Source organism: Setaria italica, chromosome II (genome assembly GCF_000263155.2).
Source record: "Setaria italica strain Yugu1 chromosome II, Setaria_italica_v2.0, whole genome shotgun sequence".
Classification (NCBI taxonomy): Eukaryota; Viridiplantae; Streptophyta; class Magnoliopsida; order Poales; family Poaceae; genus Setaria; species Setaria italica.
The window spans coordinates 27,128,298-27,154,145 of record NC_028451.1 but is presented as its reverse complement, the minus strand read 5'-3'; the positions used below and the strand labels follow the sequence as shown (position 1 = coordinate 27,154,145).

At 41.7% G+C, this 25,848-nt stretch overlaps 2 protein-coding genes, 1 long non-coding RNA gene and 1 pseudogene across 5 annotated transcripts; 2 read left to right on the top strand and 2 right to left on the bottom strand.

The window, feature by feature from the left end:
* The first annotated feature begins 1,782 nt into the window (after positions 1-1,782).
* Positions 1,783-10,357, top strand: LOC101762093 (ABC transporter G family member 53). Its single transcript, XM_004956554.3, has 24 exons — positions 1,783-2,289; positions 2,468-2,588; positions 3,256-3,344; positions 3,417-3,501; positions 3,589-3,748; positions 3,845-3,921; positions 4,027-4,080; positions 4,191-4,281; positions 4,368-4,669; positions 4,865-5,146; positions 5,297-5,613; positions 5,701-5,861; positions 6,010-6,113; positions 6,194-6,350; positions 6,441-6,566; positions 6,661-6,803; positions 6,926-7,258; positions 7,547-7,837; positions 7,966-8,049; positions 8,149-8,282; positions 8,759-8,986; positions 9,112-9,283; positions 9,489-9,743; positions 9,857-10,357. Exons 1-24 carry the CDS (start codon positions 1,958-1,960, stop codon positions 10,112-10,114), a joined length of 4,356 nt encoding a protein of 1,451 aa, XP_004956611.1. The 5' UTR covers positions 1,783-1,957; the 3' UTR covers positions 10,115-10,357.
* On the bottom strand, positions 3,387-10,858 carry LOC105913903. Of its 3 annotated transcripts, none has more exons than XR_001163413.2 (8): positions 10,768-10,858; positions 9,055-9,328; positions 8,794-8,867; positions 5,286-5,495; positions 4,919-5,032; positions 4,291-4,514; positions 3,610-3,715; positions 3,387-3,528 (listed from the first exon to the last, which is right to left on the bottom strand). It is a non-coding gene; the product is annotated as an uncharacterized LOC105913903 (long non-coding RNA). The 3 variants fall into 3 exon arrangements; XR_002676447.1 differs by having other exon boundaries at positions 4,317-4,514; XR_002676446.1 differs by lacking the exon at positions 10,768-10,858 and adding an exon at positions 9,477-9,614.
* A 9,450-nt stretch (positions 10,859-20,308) lies between these two features.
* LOC101761422 (wiskott-Aldrich syndrome protein homolog) lies at positions 20,309-21,047 on the bottom strand. The gene has a single exon (XM_004956553.3). The coding sequence runs from the start codon at positions 20,935-20,937 to the stop codon at positions 20,470-20,472; it is 468 nt and encodes a 155-aa protein (XP_004956610.1). The 5' UTR covers positions 20,938-21,047; the 3' UTR covers positions 20,309-20,469.
* A 3,074-nt stretch (positions 21,048-24,121) lies between these two features.
* Positions 24,122-25,422, top strand: LOC101756035 (annotated as a pseudogene).
* Positions 25,423-25,848: the final 426 nt, after the last annotated feature.

Below are 25,848 nucleotides of genomic sequence, written 5' to 3'. Positions count from 1 at the left end.
TTCTGGACAATGTATAACCATCATATGGATTATGAGGACAAAAATCCGACATTGGTCAATTGCATGTCAAATTTCAATAACACGTGTCTTGGGTCCAGAATTAAAAAGTCAGTATCATATATGCCTAATGCTAATAGGAATTAAATTGTTTTGACAAATTAACTTAAGATCCAGTCACCACACAATAGGAAAATTTCTAGGAGATCACCCAAAGAGCAGTGTGGAGATTTTCTATGTTTTTTCCAGGATTCCAAGGATGGATGCCCGTACCCATGCTATCCGTGCTGCAACAAACCAAGCTCTCACAACCCATCAAAAAAATGAGTTCACTAATGTTAATATACTCAATGTGTTGAGTAAGAAACTAAGAATAATTCAGATCCAGTTAATGGCATATTTCACGTAGGTTATCAAAAATCCAAATATATTTATGCGAAAACAGGTGGATGCCCAAACACGTGCTGCTGATATATACTAAAATAAAAAAAACAAAATCATAGCCCTATCATATGCTCCTCTCAATATGTTGATGTAAATCCCCAATCTAGAATCGGGGACGTGCCAAACTACTTCATAGTGTTCACCTCAAACCCGAAAAGAAGCCATCTCTTTCAGTTTGCATAAAAGTCAGAAGTGAAAAGGTCATGAGTAAATAGCAGAGTAAGGAATTCATCGTAGCTATATCAGATTAAATAGGTACAACTTTACTTCAATGGCAGCAAATTCACGCAACAAGTGTACTGTTGCAGCCAGTTATATCATCCACATAACAGAAATTGATTTGCCAGGCAGCTAATTCTAGTAATTATGTAATGTAAATATTTTTTGAGGAAAATGTAATTGTGAAATATAACTGGAACATCGATATCAGAATATAAAATAGAAAGATCATTTTCTCTCTCTCTTAAAGTTCCGAATTTGAGGTGGAATGATAGATAGATATATCATCGTTCATGGATTTATATATAGAAAAGAACAAACCAGAGCATTCTTTAGCAAATAAAGATTGTTTGCCATATTAAAAGGTAGCGAAAAATTATTTGTTTTATTGAGTGCTTTATAATATGAACCATTCGATCAACTCACAATATCAAGTTCACGTTTACGATCAAGCTACAGTAGAAGGTCCAGGGTACCTTCTTATATATACTCCCTCCGTTCCAAATTATAGGTCGTTTTGACTTTTCTAGATACATAGATATTATAATGTATCTAGACATAGGGTATATCTAAGTGCATAACAAAGTCTATGAATCTAATAAAGTCAAAACGACCTATAATTTGGAACAGAGGGAGTAGTTCTTAACTACCAATTCTGTAGGTACTTCGCCAGGCGAAATTAAGCTCTGCCAAATTCCATACCGGAATAATCCTTATAAAATTACTAATCACACTATACAATATATGGTTCGCCATGTTAGTCATTTTATATTTGAATTCTCGTCATGTTAGTCATAGTTTATTTGAACAACTCCTCCTGTACGTGGAGTCGTATACTCGATCGTACCCCTGTCTCCTCAAATCAAATTGATCTAGTTTGACTTGTGTTTCTAGAAGGCCTCGTGCAGCTGTGCTGGTAGTACATATCAGCACGAGCGTTATCTCCGCGACGCAATTAATATAATTACAAACAAACCCCATGCAAAAGTTGTCCACGAGTTCGTAGCCCGCAAAAGTTTCTTCCGCGAACGGAGGAGGAGGGGGCAACGCGCCGTCGTCAGGCTCTACGTCATCATCCCCTTCCTCCCACCTCTATATAACGTGGCCGTCTCTTTCCTTCCTCCCCCGGCCCCAATCCGACGCGACACGAGCGCACCAGTCCACGACGAGGCATAACGACCTGCCACCGATCCTCCTCCTGCCAGCTTTGTAGTGGGAGGAGGCAAGCTAGACCGCAAGAGGAATCCAGTGAATTGTAGTTCTTGCCGCCGGCGTTGTCGGCGGCGGCGGCGGCGCCATGGACGACGCCGGGGAGATACACGCGCTGGGAAGCCTGCGGCGGGAGGGGTCGGTGTGGTCGGCGGCGAGCGACAACGTGTTCTCGCTGTCGTCGCGCGGGGATGGCGGCGCGGCGGACGACGAGGAGGCGCTCCGGTGGGCGGCGCTGGAGAAGCTGCCCACCTACGACCGGGCCCGGACGGCCGTGCTCGCCATGCCCGAGGGCGAGCTCCGGGAGGTGAACGTGCAGAAGCTGGGCCCGCAGGAGCGCCACGCCCTGCTGCAGCGGCTCGCCTGGGTCGGCGACGACCACCAGCGCTTCCTCTCCAAGTTCAAGGACCGCGTCGACCGGTGAGACGCCAACCATTGCCTTGCCGCCGCCATCTTCTTCGTCTCCCACAGTGCCAGCCATGCGCCGCCATGGAATCTGATCGATTAGTCAAATTAAAATAGGGCCAGATAGTGTAGATAAATTCTTTCCTTCTTCGAATCTTTGAACTCTCTGTTTTTTTTTTGCTCTGTGCTGCAGAGTTGGGATTGAACTGCCCAAGATCGAAGTGCGCTACCGGAACCTGAACGTTGAGGCAGATGCGTATGTCGGCAGCAGGGGCCTGCCAACCATCTTCAACACCTATGCCAATGTGCTCGAGGTATGTTCCACTTCGAGGACTAATTTGCCTCCTCTACCTCTTTGAACTTGAGTAAAATTTTGCAGGAAAAAAAGAGAGAATATAGCTTATGCGCCAAAATACTAGTCAAATTTGTCAATTGGATTCAGATAATGAAGTAGTATAATTCAGACAAACCGATCATTGTGAACAGGCAAAGCAACATTTATAATACACCATGTTTGTGTATTTGGGCACATCTATATATGCGCTTAGAAGATAGATGGTAGGAAGCATGTCACATCAAACAGAGGAACCTCATTGGAGCGAGTCCTACCACATGCTGTCCTACTGCACGCGCTATATCCAGTCAGTGTCAGTCTTTGCGAGTAATCACAATACTGAAGAATTTGGCCAAGCAACCACAAAACTGAATGTAGGCTGACCGGTTTCAGGTCAACATACCAATTTGGCTTGTCAAATTTTCCTTTTTTTTTTCTTTTACTCAAGGAATATCCGTGAAACAATGTGCTGAAATCATAGCATGTAGTTTGAAACACGGAACATCCTGTTTAGTCAGAGCAGATTTAACATAACGAAATTCGACCTGGTTCCATTGCATCTCATTTACGCCATTGTGATGACATGATATGCCCTTGTGCTACCCTCTTTTATGTGGCCTGACATGTTGGTAACCATCGCCAAACAGGGCATCGCCAATGCTCTTCACTTAACACCAAGTAGGAAGCAGAAAATATCCATTCTTCACAATGTCAGTGGCATCATCAAGCCACACAGGTAACTTCCGTCATATTAACGATCGCCAAATCATCTGCATGGAAATTTTTGTCTTATCCCTGCTAATTTCAGAATGACCTTGCTATTGGGTCCTCCTGGTGCGGGGAAAACATCGCTGCTTTTAGCCTTGGCTGGAACACTTCCTTCAAGTCTTAAGGTACTTGCTTCGAGTTTGCATTGTACTCTGTACATCATGAATATACCTTGGGAGTACTGATATAATGATACACTGCAATCACAAAAGGTAACAGGGAATATAACTTACAATGGGCATACAATGGACGAGTTTGAGGCCCGGAGATCAGCTGCATATGTCAGCCAACATGATCTGCACATGGGGGAATTGACGGTCCGTGAGACAGTCAATTTCTCTGCAAAATGCCAAGGAATTGGTCATCGCTATGGTAAGACTTAACATCTCAAAACAGACGGACAATATAAAACTCCTCTCAGCAGCATATCATATTGAATTACTAACATTAGATTACAAAAATGTTCAGATTTGCTAGTGGAATTGTCAAGGAGAGAAAAGGAAGCAAGTATCGTCCCAGATCCAGAAACGGATATCTACATGAAGGTTTGATGCAAATCTTATATCAGCTTTTAGCTGGCTCTGGCTGTTCTTTATCACCTGCGAACATTAAAATCACAAGTTTGAGGCATCATCATTTTACTTATGTAGGCTGCTGCCACAGGAGAGCAAAAGGCTGACGTGGTCACCAATCACATACTGAAGGTGCAACCAACTAGAGTGCCGACAAATTTATCTCACAAGTTCTCAAAGATTTCAGAATATTCAAAAGCAATGCATTACTAATATTTGTTTTACATTTCAACAATTTATAGGTCTTGGGATTGGATATCTGTGCTGACACGATCGTTGGAAACAATATGCTTAGAGGCATATCTGGAGGCCAAAAGAAGCGGGTAACTACAGGTAATGTACCTTGGGAATAAGTATGGGACGCTTACATATTACTCCTTTATGATATAACTCATCTACAACTGAAATTGGTCCTGCAGCTGAGATGCTTGTCACTCCAGGACGAGCCCTTTTCATGGATGAGATATCAACGGGGCTCGACAGCTCAACAACCTTTCAGATTGTGAACTCTATCCGGCAAACCATTCATATTGTTGGCGGAACAGCAGTTATTGCTTTGCTACAACCTGCACCAGAGACATATGAACTGTTTGATGATATAATTCTCCTCTCAGATGGCCAGGTTGTCTACAATGGCCCTCGTGAACATGTGCTCGAGTTCTTTGAATCGGTTGGCTTCAAATGCCCGCAGCGGAAAGGTGTAGCTGACTTCTTGCAAGAAGTAAGTTTTGTACTTTCATTACAGTTCTGTATCAAGCATTTTCTACCAGGGAATTTTATATAAAAACGATCTTCAAGTACCTTAAGAAGTATATATTTCTGTATATGTAACCTAGGATCATATTTTCTGTAATACTGAACTTTTTTGGGGGACTGTAATGCACAAATTTGATGAGCAACAATTGAAATGTGGTAGGTTACATCAAGGAAAGATCAGAGACAATACTGGAAACATGATGATGAGACCTACCGATATGTTCCTGTGAAGGAGTTTGCAGAAGCATTTCAATCTTTCCACATTGGTGAGGCTATACGAAATGAATTGGCAGTCCCATTTGACAAGAGCACGAGCCATCCTGCTGCACTGAAAACATCAAAATATGGTGCCAGCATGAAAGAACTACTTAAAGCAAATATCGACAGAGAGATATTGTTAATGAAAAGGAACTCCTTTGTGTACATATTCAAGGCAGTTCAGGTGATTCTGAAACACTGACAATTTTCAATTCAAATTATATCAGCCGCACCTTAAACAATCTTCAAAACAAGTTGAACAATAACCTTGTTTTTACTCAGTAAAACATTAACCAAATAATGGCTCTTTTTTGTTGCTTTACCTATTCTTCAGTTAACACTCATGGCGATCATTGCAATGACCGTCTTCCTCCGAACCAATATGCATCGTGACTCAATAACAGATGGAAGGATATACATGGGTGCTCTGTTCTTTGGGATCCTGATGATCATGTTCAATGGATTGGCAGAAGTTGGCCTGACTATTGCAAAGCTCCCAGTTTTCTTCAAGCAAAGGGATCTTCTCTTCTATCCTGCATGGACGTACTCTTTGCCGTCATGGATCATTAAGACCCCCCTCTCCTTGCTCAATGTAACAATTTGGGTCTTCATAACATACTATGTCATTGGATTCGATCCCAATGTAGAAAGGTAATGAAATCAAAATTTCTATACTAGATCAGCATGTTATGTGTGTATTAAGTAGCTAACTAAATTTTAAAAAACATGATGCTGCAGACTTTTTAGACAGTTCCTGCTCCTCTTACTAATGAATGAGGCATCATCTGGATTGTTCCGTTTCATTGCTGGGATGGCAAGGCATCAGGTTGTTGCAAGCACCCTTGGTTCATTTGGCATTCTGATTTTTATGCTCTTGGGTGGATTCCTACTGGCAAGAGGTATGCAAAGGTAGCTAACTCAAAATATAGTGTTAACATGTACAAAAATTTGGCTTAAATTGCCTAATTTCAGTTGTTAGTTCTGCATCTGATGTGGCAATGGTACTTATATAAGAAATCACGAATTAAACTATTCCTTTGATAACAGAGAATGTGAAGAAATGGTGGATATGGGGATACTGGATATCACCCCTGATGTATGCACAAAATGCCATATCAGTAAATGAATTCCTGGGTGACAGCTGGAATAAGGTAAGAATATATTTTCAGAAAAGTATAACCTTCACATGTCTGGCTAATCGATAAAGCTTATTGATACTTCTATGTAACAGATACTCCCTGGTTCCACAGAACCACTTGGAAAACTAGTTCTGGAATCTCGTGGACTTTTTCCTGAGGCAAAATGGTACTGGATTGGTGTGGGCGCCTTGATTGGATATGTGCTCCTATTCAATACCCTCTATACTGTCTGCCTCACATTCCTCAAGCGTGAGTAAAAATTTATCTTGCATTTAAAAGGGCATTTGTGTATGGCAAACAAAGCTTAAATTCAAATCTTACAAATTATGTTCCCTGCAGCATTTGATAGCAATCGGCCAACAATTTCTGAGGAGACATTAAAGATAAAACAAGCGAATCTAACTGGTGAAGTTTTAGAAGCATCATCAAGAGGAAGGGTTGCCAGCAATACAGTAACAACTCAAAGTATTTACAGTTTCATCTTCACCAAATAACATGACAATAGAATATATTTTTGTGCAATTTTATGATAACCATGCATATGTGATATGTTTATCAGGTACTGTGGATGAGAACAACGATGAAGCAACTTCCAACCATGCAACAGTAAATTCTAGTCCAGTCAACAAAGGAATGGTCCTTCCTTTTGTACCTCTCTCCATCACATTTGAAGATATAAGATACAGTGTAGACATGCCAGAGGTATTTACTTTTTAAGGAAATTATTATAGAAATAAAATATTCTTGCAGATTCCGTTGTATTCTCATACCATCTAGAGCAAAACCTTCATTTATAATAATTAAATTATCCAATAAACATGTAGGAAATCAGAGCACAAGGTGTCACAGAGACCCGGTTGGAACTATTGAAGGGTATAAGTGGTTCATTTAGGCCAGGTGTGCTTACTGCTCTGATGGGGGTCAGTGGTGCTGGCAAGACAACACTGATGGATGTATTGGCCGGGAGGAAGACCAGTGGATACATTGAGGGAAATATTACCATATCAGGTTACCCAAAGAAGCAAGAAACTTTTGCTCGTGTATCAGGATATTGTGAGCAGAATGACATTCATTCACCAAATGTTACCGTCTACGAGTCCCTTGCATTCTCTGCATGGCTCAGATTACCTGCTGATGTTGATTCATCAACAAGAAAGGTTTGATAAAGAACCAAGACATCACCTCTTTTCAATAATATAAAATACACATGCATATTAAAAAAAGTATGTGAAACATGATTAGAATGTGAAGAGTAATTTTGCTGGTTGGTCTAAAATGTTATGTAGTGATATAAATGGAATCTTGACAATACTAGAATTTGAGTTCATAGAAAAGTTTGAGATAGATATATGATGCAACATGCATGTCATTTTTACAGTTTATCAAGTAATACTTGCTAGTCCCACTATGTACTATGACACATGAACCTGGTTTGCTCTGTGCAGATGTTTATTGATGAGGTTATGGAGCTTGTGGAGCTTTTACCCTTAAAAGATGCATTGGTGGGATTGCCTGGTGTGAGCGGATTATCAACAGAACAAAGGAAGAGGCTAACAATAGCAGTCGAGCTAGTTGCTAACCCTTCTATCATCTTCATGGATGAACCGACATCTGGACTTGATGCACGAGCAGCAGCCATTGTCATGAGGGCAATAAGGAATACAGTGGACACAGGAAGAACGGTCGTTTGTACCATTCACCAACCAAGCATTGATATCTTTGAATCCTTTGATGAGGTGAAGAAAACTATACTAAACATATTTTCCTTTTCTAGAATGCAGAAGAGTAAAACAGCACACTGGCTGTTTGCATTTATTCTATACCTTTAACACGTAATGGGCAATGGCTCTGTGCACTTTTGCAGCTCTTCCTTATGAAACGTGGAGGTGAAGAGATCTATGTAGGTCCATTAGGACAGCATTCATGCGAGCTAATAAAGTATTTTGAGGTGAGCAAAGAGCAAATGAACTATTTTATATTTCCACCAATTTATGGTTTTGCACTAAACCAACATGTTATCTAATTGGTTTGCATTGATTATACCAAGGCTATCGAAGGTGTCAGCAATATAAAAGATGGCTACAACCCTTCAACATGGATGCTGGAAGTGACAAGTACAATGCAAGAACAAATAACTGGTGTCAACTTCAGTGATGTGTACAAGAATTCAGAATTATATAGGTATGTGCATGTGCGTTATGGTTCATAGTTTATATCTTATTGACGGCTATAGAAGTACAGACCTATCTGTTCAGACTCTGAATCTCGAATTTGAAAAAAAGGTAGAAACTATAAATGGATTCTTCATTGTTTTTAAAGATTGTTAGAAGAGTGCAGATCCTTAAACTGCAAAGTAAAAGGCCTTTTTCAAGAGTATGGATTTTACTTCTTAGAGCCATATGCACCCCATGTTGACACCACTAAGGTTTTAGGGTACCGGGTCCACATTCCCTATTGTTGAATATTTGTGTTTTCCCTAGTTTGAAACAGAATGTGCAAAAATAATTCTAAAACTAGACATCCCCTTTCAAAAGCTTCAGAGTACTAATCTGTAACACTATCTTTTGTAATTGATAATTTCAATTCCACAAAAGGATAATACACTGTCAACCAATGTTTCAGTTCTGCAATGATATTGTAATTTTGTTGCGTTTCAGGAGGAACAAAACTTTAATAAAGGAGCTAAGCACACCTCCTGAAGGTTCAAGTGATCTATCCTTTCCAACAGAATACTCGCAGACCTTCATCACACAGTGTTTTGCTTGCCTGTGGAAGCAAAGCATGTCATATTGGAGAAATCCTCCATATACTGCTGTCAAGTACTTCTATACAACAGTGATTGCCCTGTTGTTTGGAACAATGTTCTGGGGTGTAGGGAGAAAAAGGTAATGCTAATAACCAAAAGGAAGCAGAAATATTTGAATGTCAAATTTTCTAGTTTTACAGAGGCTACCTCTAGTCCCCATTTATCACAAACTTGCAGTTCACTGGAGATATTCTACTCTTGCAGGGATAATCAACAGGACTTGTTCAATGCCATGGGTTCCATGTATGCCTCGGTCATTTTCATGGGAGTACAGAATTCAGGTTCAGTTCAGCCAGTTGTATCAGTTGAGCGGACAGTCTTTTACAGGGAAAGGGCAGCTCACATGTACTCACCTTTGCCATATGCCTTGGGACAGGTAAAGTTCATTGCAATTCACTACATCCAACAACCACTTCAAAATCTATGCCAAAAAAATGAAGAGTCAAGCAGAGATAACAATCAGATGCAAGAATGTATACATTCTTCTTCGATAACAATCAGTAAAATTCCTACAAAGTAAAAATTAAGTAGAAAGAAACACAGGAACAACCAATCCTTCTAACTTGTACCTCAATTTTCAGGTTGCAATAGAACTTCCATATATCTTTGTTCAGTCCTTAATATATGGTGTGCTAGTGTATGCTATGATTGGGTTTGAATGGACAGCTGCCAAGTTCTTTTGGTACCTGTTCTTCATGTACTTCACTCTAGCGTACTACACATTTTATGGCATGATGATGGTGGGCCTGACTCCAAACTACAACGTCTCCTCCGTTGCATCCACGGCGTTTTATGCCATTTGGAACCTTTTCTCAGGATTTTTAATACCAAGAACGGTAAGAATTAGTGACTCTTTCAGAGGTCTAGTACTTTTACTTCTAACCAAACTGCGCTCCTACTTTTCATTATATACTAACCCACCTCTGCTAAATGACAACTTCCGCTACAGAGAATTCCAGTATGGTGGAGGTGGTTCTACTGGATTTGCCCCATCGCATGGACTCTCAACGGTCTAGTCACTTCGCAGTTTGGAGATGTAACCATGGAATTTACTAATGGGGTGCGTATATCTGACTTTGTTGAAGACTACTTTGGGTACCATCACGACTTCTTGTGGGCAGTCGCCGTAGTGGTGGTCGCATTTCCTGTGCTCTTTGCCTTGCTTTTCGGGCTCTCGCTCAAGATATTCAACTTCCAGAAGAGGTAACTAGTGAAGACAACTTGATTTATCACAAGGCCCAAATTAAATAGCACAGACACTGCAAAAGCAGGGATTTGTAATTGTTAGTGTGTAAATAGCATAATTATTAATCAGAACTCGAGATCGAGAATCATTGTACAGCACTAGAGCTGATAGAGAGAATATTGTGCTTGTTGGTGTTAAATCAATCAACAACGCCTAACACCTACAATGTTATACCCAGTTCAGATTTTGCAAGTTTTGTGTCAATTGGGTTTGTCGGCGTAGGCTGTTGTCGTTCCAGACACTCCAAAGATGCTATAAATAGTGGAGTACTACAATATCAACTATGCGTTTCCTCACCGCGAAAAAGAATCTGGACTGTCTTGCTCAAGATGAACTAAAACAGGGTAGTACGGACAGTTAGATTTCCAGATGTCCATCGCTCGAAAATAATCGGTGCAACCGAAATCCAGTCACCAATTTAGCAAAGCTACGAGCTCATCTTGACCAGCCAACGGGTAGATGTCAGAACGTAACAGCAACATATCGCGCCCACCATTTCTCCGTCGTTACCACCGAGGAACTAGCAAGCTATAGGTATCGAGAAGACCAAAAAGACACGCCCCGGACTAGCGCGCAAAAGGAAAGCCGGATGGAGGAGGAGAGCGCAAACTGACCTTAGCGCACCAGCAGCAGGGGCCTTGCGGCGATCCACGCCACGGAGCCCCCCTGGCCGATGAGCTGTTCGACGAAATGCGCAGGAGCTGTTGCCTGTTGATCCGTTGGAGTTGGACGAACTTAGCCCCCAACCAACCAGGCCAGCACAATAATGGGCTAACGGCCCATGGCGTTTGGACTTTGGATACGTTGTGCTCTGCACTCTGCAGCAGCCACAAGCCCACAAGTAGTACTGCGCCCTTTAATCACTTACACAGGAACCAAACGAGGAAATAAAGTTGTTGTTAAAAGCAAGAAATACTATTGGTATTCACCTTACCTATATATATATATGAAGCAGATGAAGTATTGAGAAGATGCATCCCAAGAGAAGAAAGGGAAGCAGTACTTCGAAAATGTCATTCATCATAAAACGGAGGACATTATGGACATTTCAGAACTCAAGCAAAAGTTTGGGCAAGTGGATTTTATTGACTAGAGATGCATGAAGATGTAAAGAGATTTGTTGCTACTCGCTCGAAATGCCAAAGAACATGAAATATTTCAGCTAGAAATTCTATGCCGCTGAACTACAATCTGCAAGTAGATTTATTTAACGTTTGGGGTATATTTCATGGGACCATTTTTAAATTCATATGGATTTGAGCACCCTTGGTCATGGTTGATTACGTATCTAAATGGGTAGAAGCTATTACATGTCGGAAGGTGTCAACAGGAGAATCAATTCACATGATCAAGACTATAATATTTCCCAGGTACGGAGTGACAAGAATCTTGATCAGGATCACATTTCACAGGAAAAGATTTTGGCAAATGTCTATCAAAATTAGGGATTGAACATAAGTATCTACAACCTATCATCCTTAAATAAATGGACAAGCAGAAACTTCTAATAAACAGCTAAAAGATATCTCGAAGAAGACGGTAATCAAAGGAGGAAGGATTGGTCAAATAAGCTAGATGGAGCATTATGGGCATACAGGACGGCTCACAAAATGCCTATAGGAATGACCCCATATCAATTCGTCTATGGAAAAACATGCCACCTTCCCATTAAACTGGAACATAAAGCTTATTGGGCTATAAAGGAGATGAATCTTGATGTTGATGCTGCAAGAGTAAAAAGAAGAATTCAGATCAACGAATTAGAAGAGACGAGGCTTAAAGCTTACCACAATGCAAGCATTTATAAGGAAAGAATAAAGAGGTGGTTCGATAAAAAGCTTCACAAGAAAGAATTCAAAGAAAAAGACAAAGTGTTACTGTTCAACTCTAGGTTCAAACTCTTCGGTAAAGGAAAATTGATGAGCAAATGGGACGGACCATACATGGTTCATTCTGTATCACCTACCGAAGTGATAACGATTATGGACGTCAAAGAAGATCAATATGTTGTGAATGGACAACGACTAAAGGTATTCTTGGAACATGACGTCATGCCTATTAATTATGTTAACGTTTACACCATAGAGGAAGAACAGCCACGTCAAGCCTGACGACACTAAAACAGGTACCTTGTACTTACTCTATCTTAAATTCTATTATTTCTTTCGAATTTTTGTGTGGGACTCAAAAAATTAGATATATTTTTAGACGTACGCGCTGCCACGAAAAAGCAGAGGGCAGAGAGGCCAAAAACCTCAGCCTGGGAGGTTTTCACCTCCGAATCGGTTCCCCCTTTCCCATCTTTGGTAATGACAGAATATGGAAGTGAATTTGTGTAGGAAGGGGCGAGGAAGTTTCTGAAAATGTGTAGATCCTTGGTCAAGACTTCAGGAGTATATAATGAGGTCAATTGGAGCTTGTGTTTTGCATCTACAAAGCAATTCAGATCCACCAAACCAGAAAAAAAGTGCACTGGCGAGGTCCAGGAGCTCGGGGGATGAGAGGAGGCAGTAACCGATGCTAGAGGAGGCTAGGCTGATCGGCCTGACCTCCCCAGGCCGATCGGCACCACCCTCTCCCTTGGCCGCCGCCTTCGCCCTTCACATGGAAGTTAAGAGGTGCGAGTTGGGTCCCAAAACTCTACCAAGGACAGCTCATAACGCTCGTATTAGCGTTGGAGGCAAGGCGCTGTTTGAAAAGCTCGCGGATCGCAAGTTCATCATCCTCTCAAGTGATGACGAAGCACCAAAGAAGAAGAAGGAGGCTGTCGTCGCTCCCATAAGGCATTCAACAAGGCTCCTCAGGATCAAGCGCAAAAGCTATATGGAGAAGACGCCCGAGTACTCGCCGGCTAACTATGGAGGTGATAGCGATTGGGAGGAGGATAGGAGCCCCGGATCGTGGGGTGCTATAGGCCACGATGACGAAGAAGATGCCAACACATACTGAGATTGGGTTGATGAGATGAAGAAAAGTTAGGAGGAAGAGAAACGCTGTCAAGACAAGGGCAAAGAGAAGGATTTAGAAGACGACGGGCCAGAACCGGAGGAGCATGATCATACATGTTGCACCACTTGTAGGAAGAACATCCACTACTTCTTCGACGCCGTCGACAACATCATGCAAGCCTTGCAAGCTCTGGATCAAAGAGTAGAAGATCATGATCGCTGTTAGGAGGATGACTTCAAGTTCTTGCAAAGGAATGTGAGGAAGCTCTTCGGGATGTGCGGCAATATGAGGAAGAACAGAGCTAATGGCGAAGGAAGCAGTAACCGTCCCATGCGCAAGTAGTGCAGGCAACATCAATAGTGCGTTTATGAGAGTCTCTCCTTTTGTACTTCATTCAGTTACGATAAGGACGTCGTAGAATTTAAGCGTGGGGGGAGGGGGGAGATTGTTGCTCGTAAGGAGTTTTTGAATCTAGTTTGGTCGAGTCGAGTCATGTGAGAGTCTAAATTAGTGTTTTTTTATTTCAATCAAAAGTAGATAAAGTAGTAGTCTTCTTAAGTTTCTGGGAAGACTTAGGCCTAGATCACTACTTTAGCGTCTTTGTGAGAAGAAGCATAAAATCGAGGATCGTGCGAGTGTTTTTAATATCTACCTTTGGTTGCTTGTCTTTTATTTTATCCTTACAACTTTGCATGATGAGCATTATCTTGAATTCTAAATCTTAATTGTGGATTTTAGAAATTGATTTGTTTATGCAATACCCATGCTTTATGATGAACAAGTATTTCAGTTTTGATTATGCTTTATGAGTAAGGCTTGAATTGGAGGTAATTTAAAATTTTATTGCTTATCTAAAATATCTGCAAAAATAAGCTTGATCAAGTTCTTTAACCAGGTTGAGAGTTATTATTTATCCTACCCAATACCTAAATAGATTTATTCGTACCACCATAACAGAAGAGCTATGTTTCTATGTGCTGGTCCTTTTATCCATCAAAGTATCGATACGAATTGTTGGTTCGAGATGGACGGTTAAGATGCGTCCACAGCCATAGGAGAAGAGCTATGTTTCTGGGTGTTGCTTCGTTTATCTATCAAAGTATCGATACTTGGAGATGGACGGTTAAGATGCGTCGGGCCTTACTAGAAAATAGCCCAAGCTAAATGTTTGGGTCATTTAATCAAATCATTAACTATTTTTATTGCTTATTTAGGCTTAAAATTGAACTGCGTGTACCCTATAAAGATTCAAAAAGAATTAGAAAATTTATATTTAGACTCATATGTTTTGGTAATAAAGATATATGAAGAATTCAATTGTTTGTTACTATTAATCTTCAAATTACCATAGGATAATTGTAATAATATCTAAATTTGTTCAAAACATTCTGCAAATTGGCATGGAAACATATTGTTGACGCCAGATTTTGACACGTATGAAATCAGCGTCAGGAAAGGAAGAAGTCAGGAGATGCGGCAAGACACAGAGGTCACGATTGGAAATCGGCCGATTGGTGCTACAGTCGAGGATCGGCCGATTGCCCTTTGAGGATGGAACTCCGCCTCGTCCGACCCCTGAGTCCTGGGGTCGGATGCGCCTGACCCTCCGAGGGAGGAACTCCGCCTCGTCCGACCCCTGAGTCCTGGGGTCGGATGCGCCCGACCCTCCGAGGGAGGAACTCCGCCTCGCCCAACCTTAGATCTTAGGGTCGGAGTATTCAGAGCCCCTGACACGTGGGTCGTAATCGGCTGTCCCTTGCCGATGGAGTTGGTAGAAATCGGCCGATTAGGAGGCTGGAGCAATTGGGCCGGTATGGGCTTAAAATGGATTATGAAGATAAAGAGAGAGTCAGCCCATGAGAGCATGATGATCAACTCCAGTACGAATCGTACTTGTAAATATTCGTTTTTCGTTTAAAATTAGAGATAGAATTCTAGTCGGTTAAGAAGTCGCTTGTAACAGGCTATAAATAGCCACCTTCATAGATCTGTAATCATCATCAAATCAATACAACAAACTACTATTTCGTCGTACTTACTTTTGAGCAGGCGACTTCGCCAATACTTTTCTTCTTTCTCACGAGTTCGTACGGGTTGGCGGGGCTGCATCAACTTGACCTCCGGCCGATCCTGTAAGTTCCGTTTACCGAGTAATATCTAAGCTTTAACTTCGGGCGCATCGCTGTCGTTTCGTTTAGATTTATTCACTAGTTATCGATATTCACTAGAATCTTAGGTTTTGCCTGTCGTTCTAGTTTTATCACCAGTTATCCAGTTAGGAATTGGAACTTTTGGCTTTCTTGTGCTTTGATATTCAATCTATTATTTTACGCATAGCCGATTCAGATCTATTCCTAGCGTTGTTACTGTAGCGTTGTTTAGATCACTCCAGTAGTCTTCTTTTTTAACGCTGCCCGGTAATCGGCTGCATTATAGCCGATTTCTTTATTACAGCAAATCGGCCGATTCGCTGATAAGCTATCTCGAGATCGGAACCTTAGCCGATCGCAACCTCTTGGATCTGACACGTTTCTTTCCTTGCCAATCAACAGGTCAGATTGGCTGGCACGCCGCGTGAACTGCACCAGGGCGATCACCCGAACAGGAGCTAAGCAGATTCTCCCGGGTCGTGTGTCCGACGCTGGGAATTCGACCAGCCGATTTCTAGCGCCAACACATATTTTAAGTCTCTAATCTTGTAATAAAAAAATCATATGGTTTTAACAAAAGAGACTATAGATTGTTCACAAATGAGTACATCTTTCACATAACAAAATTTGCATACCTCATAACATTTTCAAACTCGTATGCACCTTAAATTTGGACACAACTTTATTTTTTCCTTAATATGAGAAAATATGAAGTTACATTTGCAGTTGTTATGAAAAAAAGTCTTTCTATTTTCTACTTAGGTTAAAGAAAACAAGGCAGATGAAAAACATAAAAAATAAGCAATTAACATTCAAACAAACATCATTATATGAAGGAGCGTGATTTTAGAAAAAAAAAACAGAAAAAAACCATCAAAATTTGGAGTTACGATGAGGGAGAAATACATGTTATAAGTTTTAATTCCAGATTAAAAAAAAGGAAAAGATGTTCTTCGTCTCGATCCATGTGGTGCAACGAAATTAACCCAACCAGTCGCACGTGGATCTCTCTCGGACGCCATCCGTGGCAATGCGCCTCGGGCAATCATTAGGTGCCACGTAGCAACGTCCTAAACACATATGTGTTTGGGAGGAGGGGGCTAAATTTTAGCTCCCGTCACATCGAATGTTTGAACACTAATTAGGAGTAAACTGAAATGCGAATCTTTGCAGGTGTGCATGTGTATCTCGGTGGTAAGGCATGCCTCTGTGGCCTGAAAGATCTCCGGTTCGGTGTTAACAAAGCAGCCGCTCATGTGTACGGTGCTCAGGTGTGAAGGTGCGGCAAGCCCACAGGGAGGAGCGTCACGGCCTTGCCGTCGACAAGCCCACAGGGAGGAGCGATGCAAGGACTCTGGCCACCTGCGCGAGGTGGAGCGTCACGGGCTCACGGCCTTGCGGGAGCCCAGCTGTTGACACCTCGTTTTTGTGGAGGCGCGTCACAGGAGCCTTGCCGCCGACGGCGCGACTGTGTGTCTGTGTCCATCTCCCATCTGAAATTGTAGATTGAATTTGCTCCTAATTTTATTTAGAATTCAATCGGATATGCTTGTCGCGCATAGTTTAATATATATATTTACTTGCTTAATTGTTCTTTAAATTAGTGATAGTTTGATTTTGTTTTTTAATCCCACGCTTGGATGTTGGGCAGCGACGAGGGAGGACGTGAGGTTTCACGTTTGGTTCTAGGTGCCGCACTTTTTTTATCCACATGCCCCAAAATATTTGTTTTTTTAATATATAAAACTAATAGTTTCACAAACACACAAGTGCAAGTAAGGTATGCTATGCACCTCCATGAGGTACTCGGCTATGGGGACTCGTGGTCGTCACAAATACGAGGTGTTGATAGCGCACCGTTTCGTGACGATTTGAGCGGTTGTTCTATGACGCTCGTTTTACTTTCGTCATAATTTTGTAGTGGCTGAGGTATGCCGCCTATGATCTATGACGAACCTTAGATTTTCGTCATAGATATGGTCTATTCAATGACGAAATTTTAAAACATCACGCGCAAAACGTCATGGATGCTACTGTTTCTACTAGTGTTTGTTGTCATCTGCGCATGGTGTTTTCGTCCTTCTAGCCTCTTCCAATCGGGCTATTGCGAGTTGAGTGGCACAATATGTTATGTGGCGTGAGTTGTTGATCCCACAATCCAACCACCCGAAGTTTGTTGCTTGAGTGGAGTGGTATGGTTGCGTTGATGTCCCAATTCAACTGGTGAGTTTAGTTATTTTTTAGTCTTCTTTTTTTTCTAGATTATGGTCTCTTAGGGGCTGCAGTTTTGTATTTTTTACTATATCAACATAAACTCGCACTATGCGGCTTGTTCAAACAAAACTTTATAAATTCGTATACGTGGCAAACTTAGGTCGCGTGGGAAATAAAAAAGGACCAGGTGGGCCGAACTACTCTTCGGAGGAGCAATCTGGGGAACAATCAAACAAATGTGAGGCCAATAATTCTGTCCGTCCAAGCGGCCCCTAACATTCAATTTTTGGGCCATCTACAATACACATTACTATTCATCTAGCATGAATCCGAGTTTGGGCCATCACGCCTCAGCTTGGCCGCTGCTTGGTCGGGTACTCGGGTTGTTCTGAACAAATTTTGTACAAAAGTTAGTTGAACCTTTTTTTCTGGAAAAAAATATTGTGAACAAGTTTTCTCAAAGAAGTTGAATGGCATAGAATTATATGTATAAGTTTTTCTAAAAAGTTTCTAAATATAAAACTTTTCTCTCAGGAAGTTCAAACGACATCATTGTGAATTTTTTGCTCAAAATTAGAAAAGTTATACATAAAAGGTATGTGAGAGGTAGTTGTCGTCATAAGTTGTCTAGAGAAATTAGACGTAAAAGCTGTGTGAAGAAATTGTAATTCTTTAAAAATAGAAATTTATGGAAAAGATTAATTTCAAAAAAAGTAGCTGGGCTACCTGGGATAAAACGGCACGGCTGTCTTGGTGAGCTCTCTCACTTGCCAGTTTTCGTCATCAATAATCCTCTTCTTCTATGCATTAATTCATGAATATAATCTGACCTATATTGGAGCAAATGTGTTCTTGCTCTAACATAATACAGTGAGAGCCAAGGCTAGCTTGAATATAAATGGGGGGCAGAGAAGAGAGAAGATGAGATGAAGAAAGAGGAGAGGAGAATGTTGAATTTTTTTTAGATAATGGACATGAATCCGGCCTCTATTACTGTGGATATACATAGCCAAGAGTGACAATTGTTTTTAGACTAAGTCTCAAAACTGAGGAACACATGCCCAATAAGAAAGAAAAAAAGAAGAATAAAAAAATTAGAAAGACTAAGATTCAAACTTTGGGAGACGTTGAATAACAGGAAAAAGGTGAAATGAATAGAATGCATGTAGACTCCTGTCCGAGGAGCCCATTTTTCGTAGAGAGGATCGTCAATCATAAATTTGTATTAGGATGTTCCTGACATATATAACCTAGATCTGATCATGGGCCACCCGACCCAACAAACCCAACCCGACCCACCCGAAAAAAACCTGACTGATCCGACCCGGTCAATATGTTGGGTGGGCGGGGGCCGATATTTACGACCCGATCTAAACCACGGATCGTGCACGGACCAAAATTTTTGACCAAAAAACAAAAAAATCCAACCCAACCTGAAAATTACAAATAAAAATCCGAACCCAACCCAACCCGACTCGACCATGTGACAGGTCAGGCACGGGCTAAAAAATCTGACCTGATGGTCGGCACGGGTCGGGTGCGGGCCAACTTTTTTTACTCGAAACCTGAAAGAACCCAACCCAACCCGACAAATGATCAGGTCTAATATAACCCGTATACATATAGAGATGGATGTCTACTAATAGGTTATGGAGATCTTCGCAAACCATGGTTGGATGTCTGCTAATAGGCTTTGTGCTTAGTCTTGGCATCATGAGTTTGTTTTATGCTTTTCTGCTTTTTGTTAGCAACTTTTTAGTGGTTGAGAATTGTAATAATGGATAGTTGAGTGCACAACTCATACAGAGGCTAGAATAATAAATTCCTTGATTAAAAAAATATACATATAGCAGTTAGCCGTATATCATTGTAGCTTGTGCCTAGTTCTATATTCAACACGGGGGATTGTTGGGAGTACAAAATCCCCAATAACATATTTTGTTCTTTCGAAACAAGACATCATGAGGTTTATTTTGTAAATACTGTGAAAAAAAGGTTAACAACAATGAAAAAGTTCATCGTGCGTTTAGGTTGAGGGAAAACTGAACAGATGCAGGGAGGCTGGACGACACTACGATGGCCACCGATTTGCCTGGCGATTAGCTGTACCCTCCGGAGGGGGGTGCCGCACTACCGGCGTGGCGTTTCCCTGACGTAGTGACAAGCAACGTCTAGATCGGGCAACGTGCTCTACACGATTCTCTAAATATAGATGATATTTGACAAAGGCATTTTCTTCAATTATGCAGCATTTTTTTTACTCCCGTTTACTCACTTTCATGGAGGAGGCATATATATAAACAATGTCTAATTATTAGCGGTTTCGCCCACTTTCATGGAGGTGATGCTGCTTACACCTTCACAAAATATGTAGATACTCAAACATGAGGTTATTTGAATTATCCACAAAATTAAACCAGATGTGTTTGTTCCAGAAACTTCAGCCAACAAAGACAGGCACCGCGCAAAATGGGAAACTGTGGGTCCAGACATGAATTATGCAGTTGATGCGTTCCTAGTGACTTAAATGGCTTGATTTTGACGTCTCAACAAACGAAATGGATCAAAGATAACCTGCTGCTTCAGTAAGTAATCCCGCTATGCAAGACAGCTGAAAAGGTGATCATCAGGAAGCTAAGAATGCCTCTCTCTGTCAATGCTTGTTTGCTTAGCAATTAAGGGACGAAATTGAGCACACCAAACTGAATTAATTATACAAAAACAAAATTGCCCTATTTTATGTGTCTATTTTATTTGGCAAAATGAACTGTAAGTTATAATTTGTTTTCTAAAAATTTTGATTTTAAAAAGAAATAACGTGTTGTACTCCGAAGTCTGAACAGGCCAACAATATGAATGTTTAAATTAGACTAAAATCAAACAAATATACTTCACAAAATAAGTTGTTCTCTATATATAACACAAGCATTTGAACAAATTATAAAATAACAAAATAAACAACCTTAACTATTATGGCAATCGACTGGCCTACCGACACACTCTCTACAACAGAGGAAGCAGAAGAACGAGCAAGGACAGAGGGAGCAGAACCCCGACCGTGATCCTCGACCTCCCATCCATGGCCGGGGAGGACGCCGACGAAGTCGTCGCCGTGATCGGGTTGGTGTGCTGGTAGTACCACGGGAACCACGGCAGGACCGGGTTCGGCGGCGGCGGGGTCGGCCCAGACGGGAACCCACCGTACGGTGGGGAGAAACCGGGCATCACCCCCGGAGGTGTCAGCTGGTAGCTCCCCGGCGGAGGCGGCGGGTAGCTGCCGCCGAAGCCGCCGCCGGCTCCTGTTGACGGTTGCGGTGGCGGGTAGCTGTTAATGGCTCCTCCGGAGGTTGGCGGCGGCAGGCATGGGTACGGGCAGTCCGGCGTGTCCGCCGACGCCGTGCTGGTGCTGAGCACGGCGATCAGGCCGATGAGGACGGTGGGCAGGAAGGCTCTAGACATGGCTGTGTGCATATGAGAGAGAGAGAGAGAGAGAGAGAGAGAGAGAGAGAGAGAGTGCCTGAACTTGATGGAAGGTACGCGGCGGTGGTTACACCCGTGGCCTTTGCTTATTCGCACATTTGGCGATGATCGCTGAATTAAAGGAACGGGTGTGTTGAACATCAATGAAGCAATCATTCACTCGCAATCAGAGAGATCAAGACACAGTGAAAATTTGTGGTGCGTGCCAAATCAAGGGCCTATGAATACTTTAATTTGATGGTAGCTAGGGACAAAAATTCAATCAACGATTCTCTCGTACGTCCAAATATACCCTCTACATGCTTTATTGCGCTAGTTTTTAGCTAGCCATCCATACTCCTAGCTAAGCTCTGGCATCAGTAGTAGTAAATCGACTCATGATCAGCTCCACGCAATTGGAGACCACAGCATAAAACTTACTTCCTTTCTTACTTGTGCACCTCGTTTCTCCTCAAACCAGAGCAACATACTTCTTTCTTCCTTTCTTTATACAGTACGAATCGGATAAAAAACATGAGTCTTCTTTAATTTCTCTCTTCTATGAATTGCCCTCCTCCCTAATGATGATTCGATTCATCAGCTCTACGTTGGCTCATGCACCGGCACTTGGAGAAACCCTAACCCAATCTTATCCGGTCGTCCGACTAATCATGATTAATCGGGGAGTGCCATTACCTGGCACTGATAAGGAGTAGCGACTAGGTCTGAGCGACTAGAAAGGGTGTATCATAGTAGTCGAAATTGTTGGCCCATGTGACCTAACTATGGTTGTAGTTAGTGGGTTTAGACATTTAGTACCACCTTGGAAGTATAAAGGGTGAGGACCAACTTATAATCCTTTTGTTCTAAACGTAACACCTTTAGGTTAATAACCTTTTTATACGAAATGAGAACGAAAGTGTAAGAGAGGTGGTATAAGTATGCGGGACTATTTTGGAGCTGGACATGATAGTGTTAGTGTGGTTCCTGTCTACTTGCACTATGTTCATAAAAAATAGAGAAATCTTCTTAAACTAACAAAAACATTACCCCTACACATTCTCCTCACCACCATGTATACTATTTCCTTTTGCGCTTATCATTTCTTCCCTTACTATCCTTGTGGATATTCCGTTCTCCCTATATTTATTGGCTTCACCACACTTTGGTAAAAAGTTAAAGTTTTTATGCCATGGGTAGTAACAATAGGAAATATACAAAAAAGCTGGCGTATAGACTCAATAATGACGTGCCGACTGGCAACAGGCGGAGAAGTAGCAGTGTGAGCTCGGAGGATGCTGTTGTCGGAACTTACTAGGCAGACTGCAAATTATATATTTCCAATAAAACATTCAGGACTACAGAAAAATATTTTTTTAGCGTGTACCTTTATTTCTTATATAAAATGATTTATATGGTGCAGTTTATAATCTTGTAGTAACAACTGTACGAGGCACCTAGAAGGAAACTTGGATCCCATCAGCCATGGACTGATAGAGGTTGCATCAACTGCCGTTACTAGTTCTATCATCACCAAAGGTATGAGGATCAATTCCATTTTGGAAGTGGAGTTCTTATTGCACCTGTCCATTCTTTTTATGAGATTACTGATTAGTTCGTTAACTCCGAAATTGTGTCAGAGACAGAGACGTCGTTCTGAGTTAACTTGGAAACAAAAGAAAAAGAAATGAGTAGTGCGCAGGCCATTGAGGTGTGGTCAAGCCGTCCAGCCATACCCGTGAGCGATCTTCCTCCAATTCTTTCTACTTTTGTTTCCAACAATTGTGTGCCCATGTGATTTCCAACCACATGGCTTTCCCGAGAAGCATTTGGACGTATTTACTCATGATGGTTGATGTAGCATGCACAACCTGATTTTTGTATGCAAAGAGCGTATTGAATAACTAATCTCTAACTAAATACTATCTTCAGGAAGCATTCTGGAGTCTTCCCAGGAACCTTTGTTTTGGACTATCCAACGGCATTATGTTTGAAGCATGTACTCCCTTCATCTAAAATATATGAGAAATTTTAGAGTGTTTGGAAAAATAAGAGCCGTCCATCCGGAAAAATTGAATGGTAGAAACAAAAGAAGTACCATGAAGTACCAAAAGAGAAGTGCCAAGAAATACTAATTTGGTGGAACCAAGTAAAAAATAGTGAGAAATTACTATGATGCCCTTTTAATTATGATTCTGTGATTATCCTAAGCCAAACAATTTTAAATTTGATCAAATTTATAGGGGAGAGTATTAATATCCACTCCATCAAAGAAATAAATTATTAGAGTTTATTTTATAATGGATCTACTTATGCTCATTTGATATCATTAAAACATTGTTGTTCTTTTCTGTAAAAGTTTTCAAATATAGAATAGTTTGACTTAGGAAAAACTCAAAATCCCTTGTATTTTAAGGTGGAGGGAGCACAATATATTATTATCTATTTTCAGCACAAACCCCCAAGCAGAAACATTCAAATTTCTTATAAAAACAGTGGAGTAGCATTGTAATTGTTCTCATCTTAAAATTTATTTTGTACTCGTTTTTTCTGTAAATATTTCCATACTGTTAGACGATGGGTGTCTTAGCCTCAAGGCGACAACCCACCAAAAAGTCAAAAAACCATCACAAATTAAAGTTGGAACGACAGGTATATGCCATCAAAGTCATCTTAGGACTGTTGCTATTGTGTACTCAAAATTGACCGTCCATACAACAATTGGCAAATACAAGCGCCTTGTTATCTCCCCCATCGCTGATGGCGATGCATCCTATACAAAACTACCCTTGTTATCTCCCCCATCTAGCAATCTTTCTTTTACAGGGACCACTTCAAATTATGTCACTTTCTGAGCTCCAGAAACCAGCTAAATGTACTCCCTCCGTTCCAAATTATAGGTCGTTTTGACTTTATTAGATTCATAGACTTTGTTATGTACTTAGATATACCCTATGTCTAGATACATAATAATATCTATGTATCTAGAAAAGTCAAAACGGCCTATAATTTGGAAGGGAGTACTAGAATAGCTGCCCTGCCTGAATCTCCTGCCTATAAATAGTGGCGTTGTTCTTCCATCGTGTTTCAACCACAGGGTAAACCAAAGCTACCTAGTTAACCCTTTTATATCAATCAGAGCCTAGAAGAAAAAAAACAGTTACACAGCACAGGAATAAGGTAACAAGAGACCACCATGGAGGGCACTTCAAAAGATGATCAGTTCATCGCAGATGAATGCAAGGATCAAAACATGAAAGATGGCGCGCCTTTAAAAGAAAGTGGAAGCAACGACGACTATGAGGCTCTCATGGCGGCCCTGAATGCAAACAGGGAGTGGCTGCAAGCGAAGGTATCCATCAACAACGCGCTCGTCACGGAGGGCAACTCACAGTCGTCGCAGCCCAGGGAATGCGAGGGACAGAAGGCCATAGACGGCGAGCAAATGCCGCTGGTCCTGACCCCCTCGACGGCAGACAAAGATCCCGGAGGGCGGGGAGACGCCGTTCGTGCGGAGCTTCCGGGTGACGGAGCGGGCGATGGAGGAGTTCCCGGAGATGGTGGAGGTGCTGGACGCCAAGGGGCTCCGGTACACGCTGACGGCGCTGACCAAGAATGACAACAAGTCCATGAGGGGGCGAGGGTGGGAGGACGCATTCCGTACCTTGGATAAGGCAGAGGCAGAGAAGAGATATCAAACACGTCGACTTGATGCCTGTTTTTTCAATCACACTCTCTAAGTCTCTATGCCACTTGGGAAAATCTTAGGTATGTTTATGCTGGCATTGTTCCCTAGAATGCCACCTAAACAAAGCAAAGGGCAAGAGAAGAGTCCGATGTTGACAAATAATTTACTTAAGCACGTAAGCAACAAGAAATTGGTCCTCAAGACAACTCAACAATAATCCCTCGCATAAGTTCATGAATTTTGATTCATGATTATTTTAAGGACTTGTCTCTCCGTACTGTGACGCTGCTATTGGCTACCATCTCTGGTCAGTGAACATCGACATATTTCCCAGTTAACAACACGTTTCTCCTACAAAAGGTAGGTCACTTGCACAAGGAGCAAAAAAGCAGAAACCTACCTTAAGAAACAAAGAGATGAATCAAGATGCATTTGTCGTGCAGAGCCAAATCGCTGGGCATGGACCTGGAGTGGCTCCGGGACGGCAGCGTCAAGGCTCAAGACGATCCTAGCTGGGACCACACATGCTGACACGAGTTTTCCCGGGCCGCAGGGGCCGGAGGATGTGGTTCAACACGGTGGTTGGGAGGCACGGGAAGGAGGTGAGCTGCCACGGCGGTAGATGGCGGCAAGAGATCCCGACAAACTTTGTTCAGCGGATCGGAGAGATCATCGAGGAGGAGAGGTTTTCAGTTCCAGTGGTGCAGAGGCGACGACATCCTCATCCTCGATAACCTCGCCTCCCCATGCTCCAAGCGCAGCGGCCGTCATTGCCGCCCAGGAGGATCCTCGTCGCGACGTGCAAGTGATGAGGACGTCTCCGTAGATTGAGATTCTTACTGCGACGCAATTACTATAGGTTTCATTGCTGTGTCTTCTTGCTTTTCAGTCCCCTCCACTCACCATATATGGCATTATCTTATATAGATTTATCTATATTATGAAAACTATGAATCAAGATGTATCGGTGCCATTTCTTAAGGTAGGAGATACGGTAACCGACAAAAAATAAGTAAGCACAATATGATCCTTTTGACCATTTTACCGCATCTATTCCTGTTCTTTCGTAACAAGGTAAAAATGCACATATTACCGCAAATTCAACCATGGCACTGCCAAAAAAATATTTATATTTTTGGCTAGATCGGCTGAATCCAAATTTCACGATATTATTGGTTTTCTCCAAATCATCATGCAAAATGTGGTTCCTCTCAAGAGGAATAAAATAAATAGCA

Excerpts from the sequence above, each read along its gene's own strand:
- LOC101761422 (XM_004956553.3), bottom strand. The coding sequence starts at position 20,937 with ATGCACACAGCCATGTCTAGAGCCTTCCTGCCCACCGTCCTCATCGGC.
- LOC101762093 (XM_004956554.3), top strand. The coding sequence starts at position 1,958 with ATGGACGACGCCGGGGAGATACACGCGCTGGGAAGCCTGCGGCGGGAG. Across the intron at positions 4,670-4,864 it reads TAGCTGACTTCTTGCAAGAA|GTTACATCAAGGAAAGATCA; the intron begins GTAAGTTTTGTA and ends GAAATGTGGTAG. Across the intron at positions 6,804-6,925 it reads ACAGTGTAGACATGCCAGAG|GAAATCAGAGCACAAGGTGT; the intron begins GTATTTACTTTT and ends ATAAACATGTAG.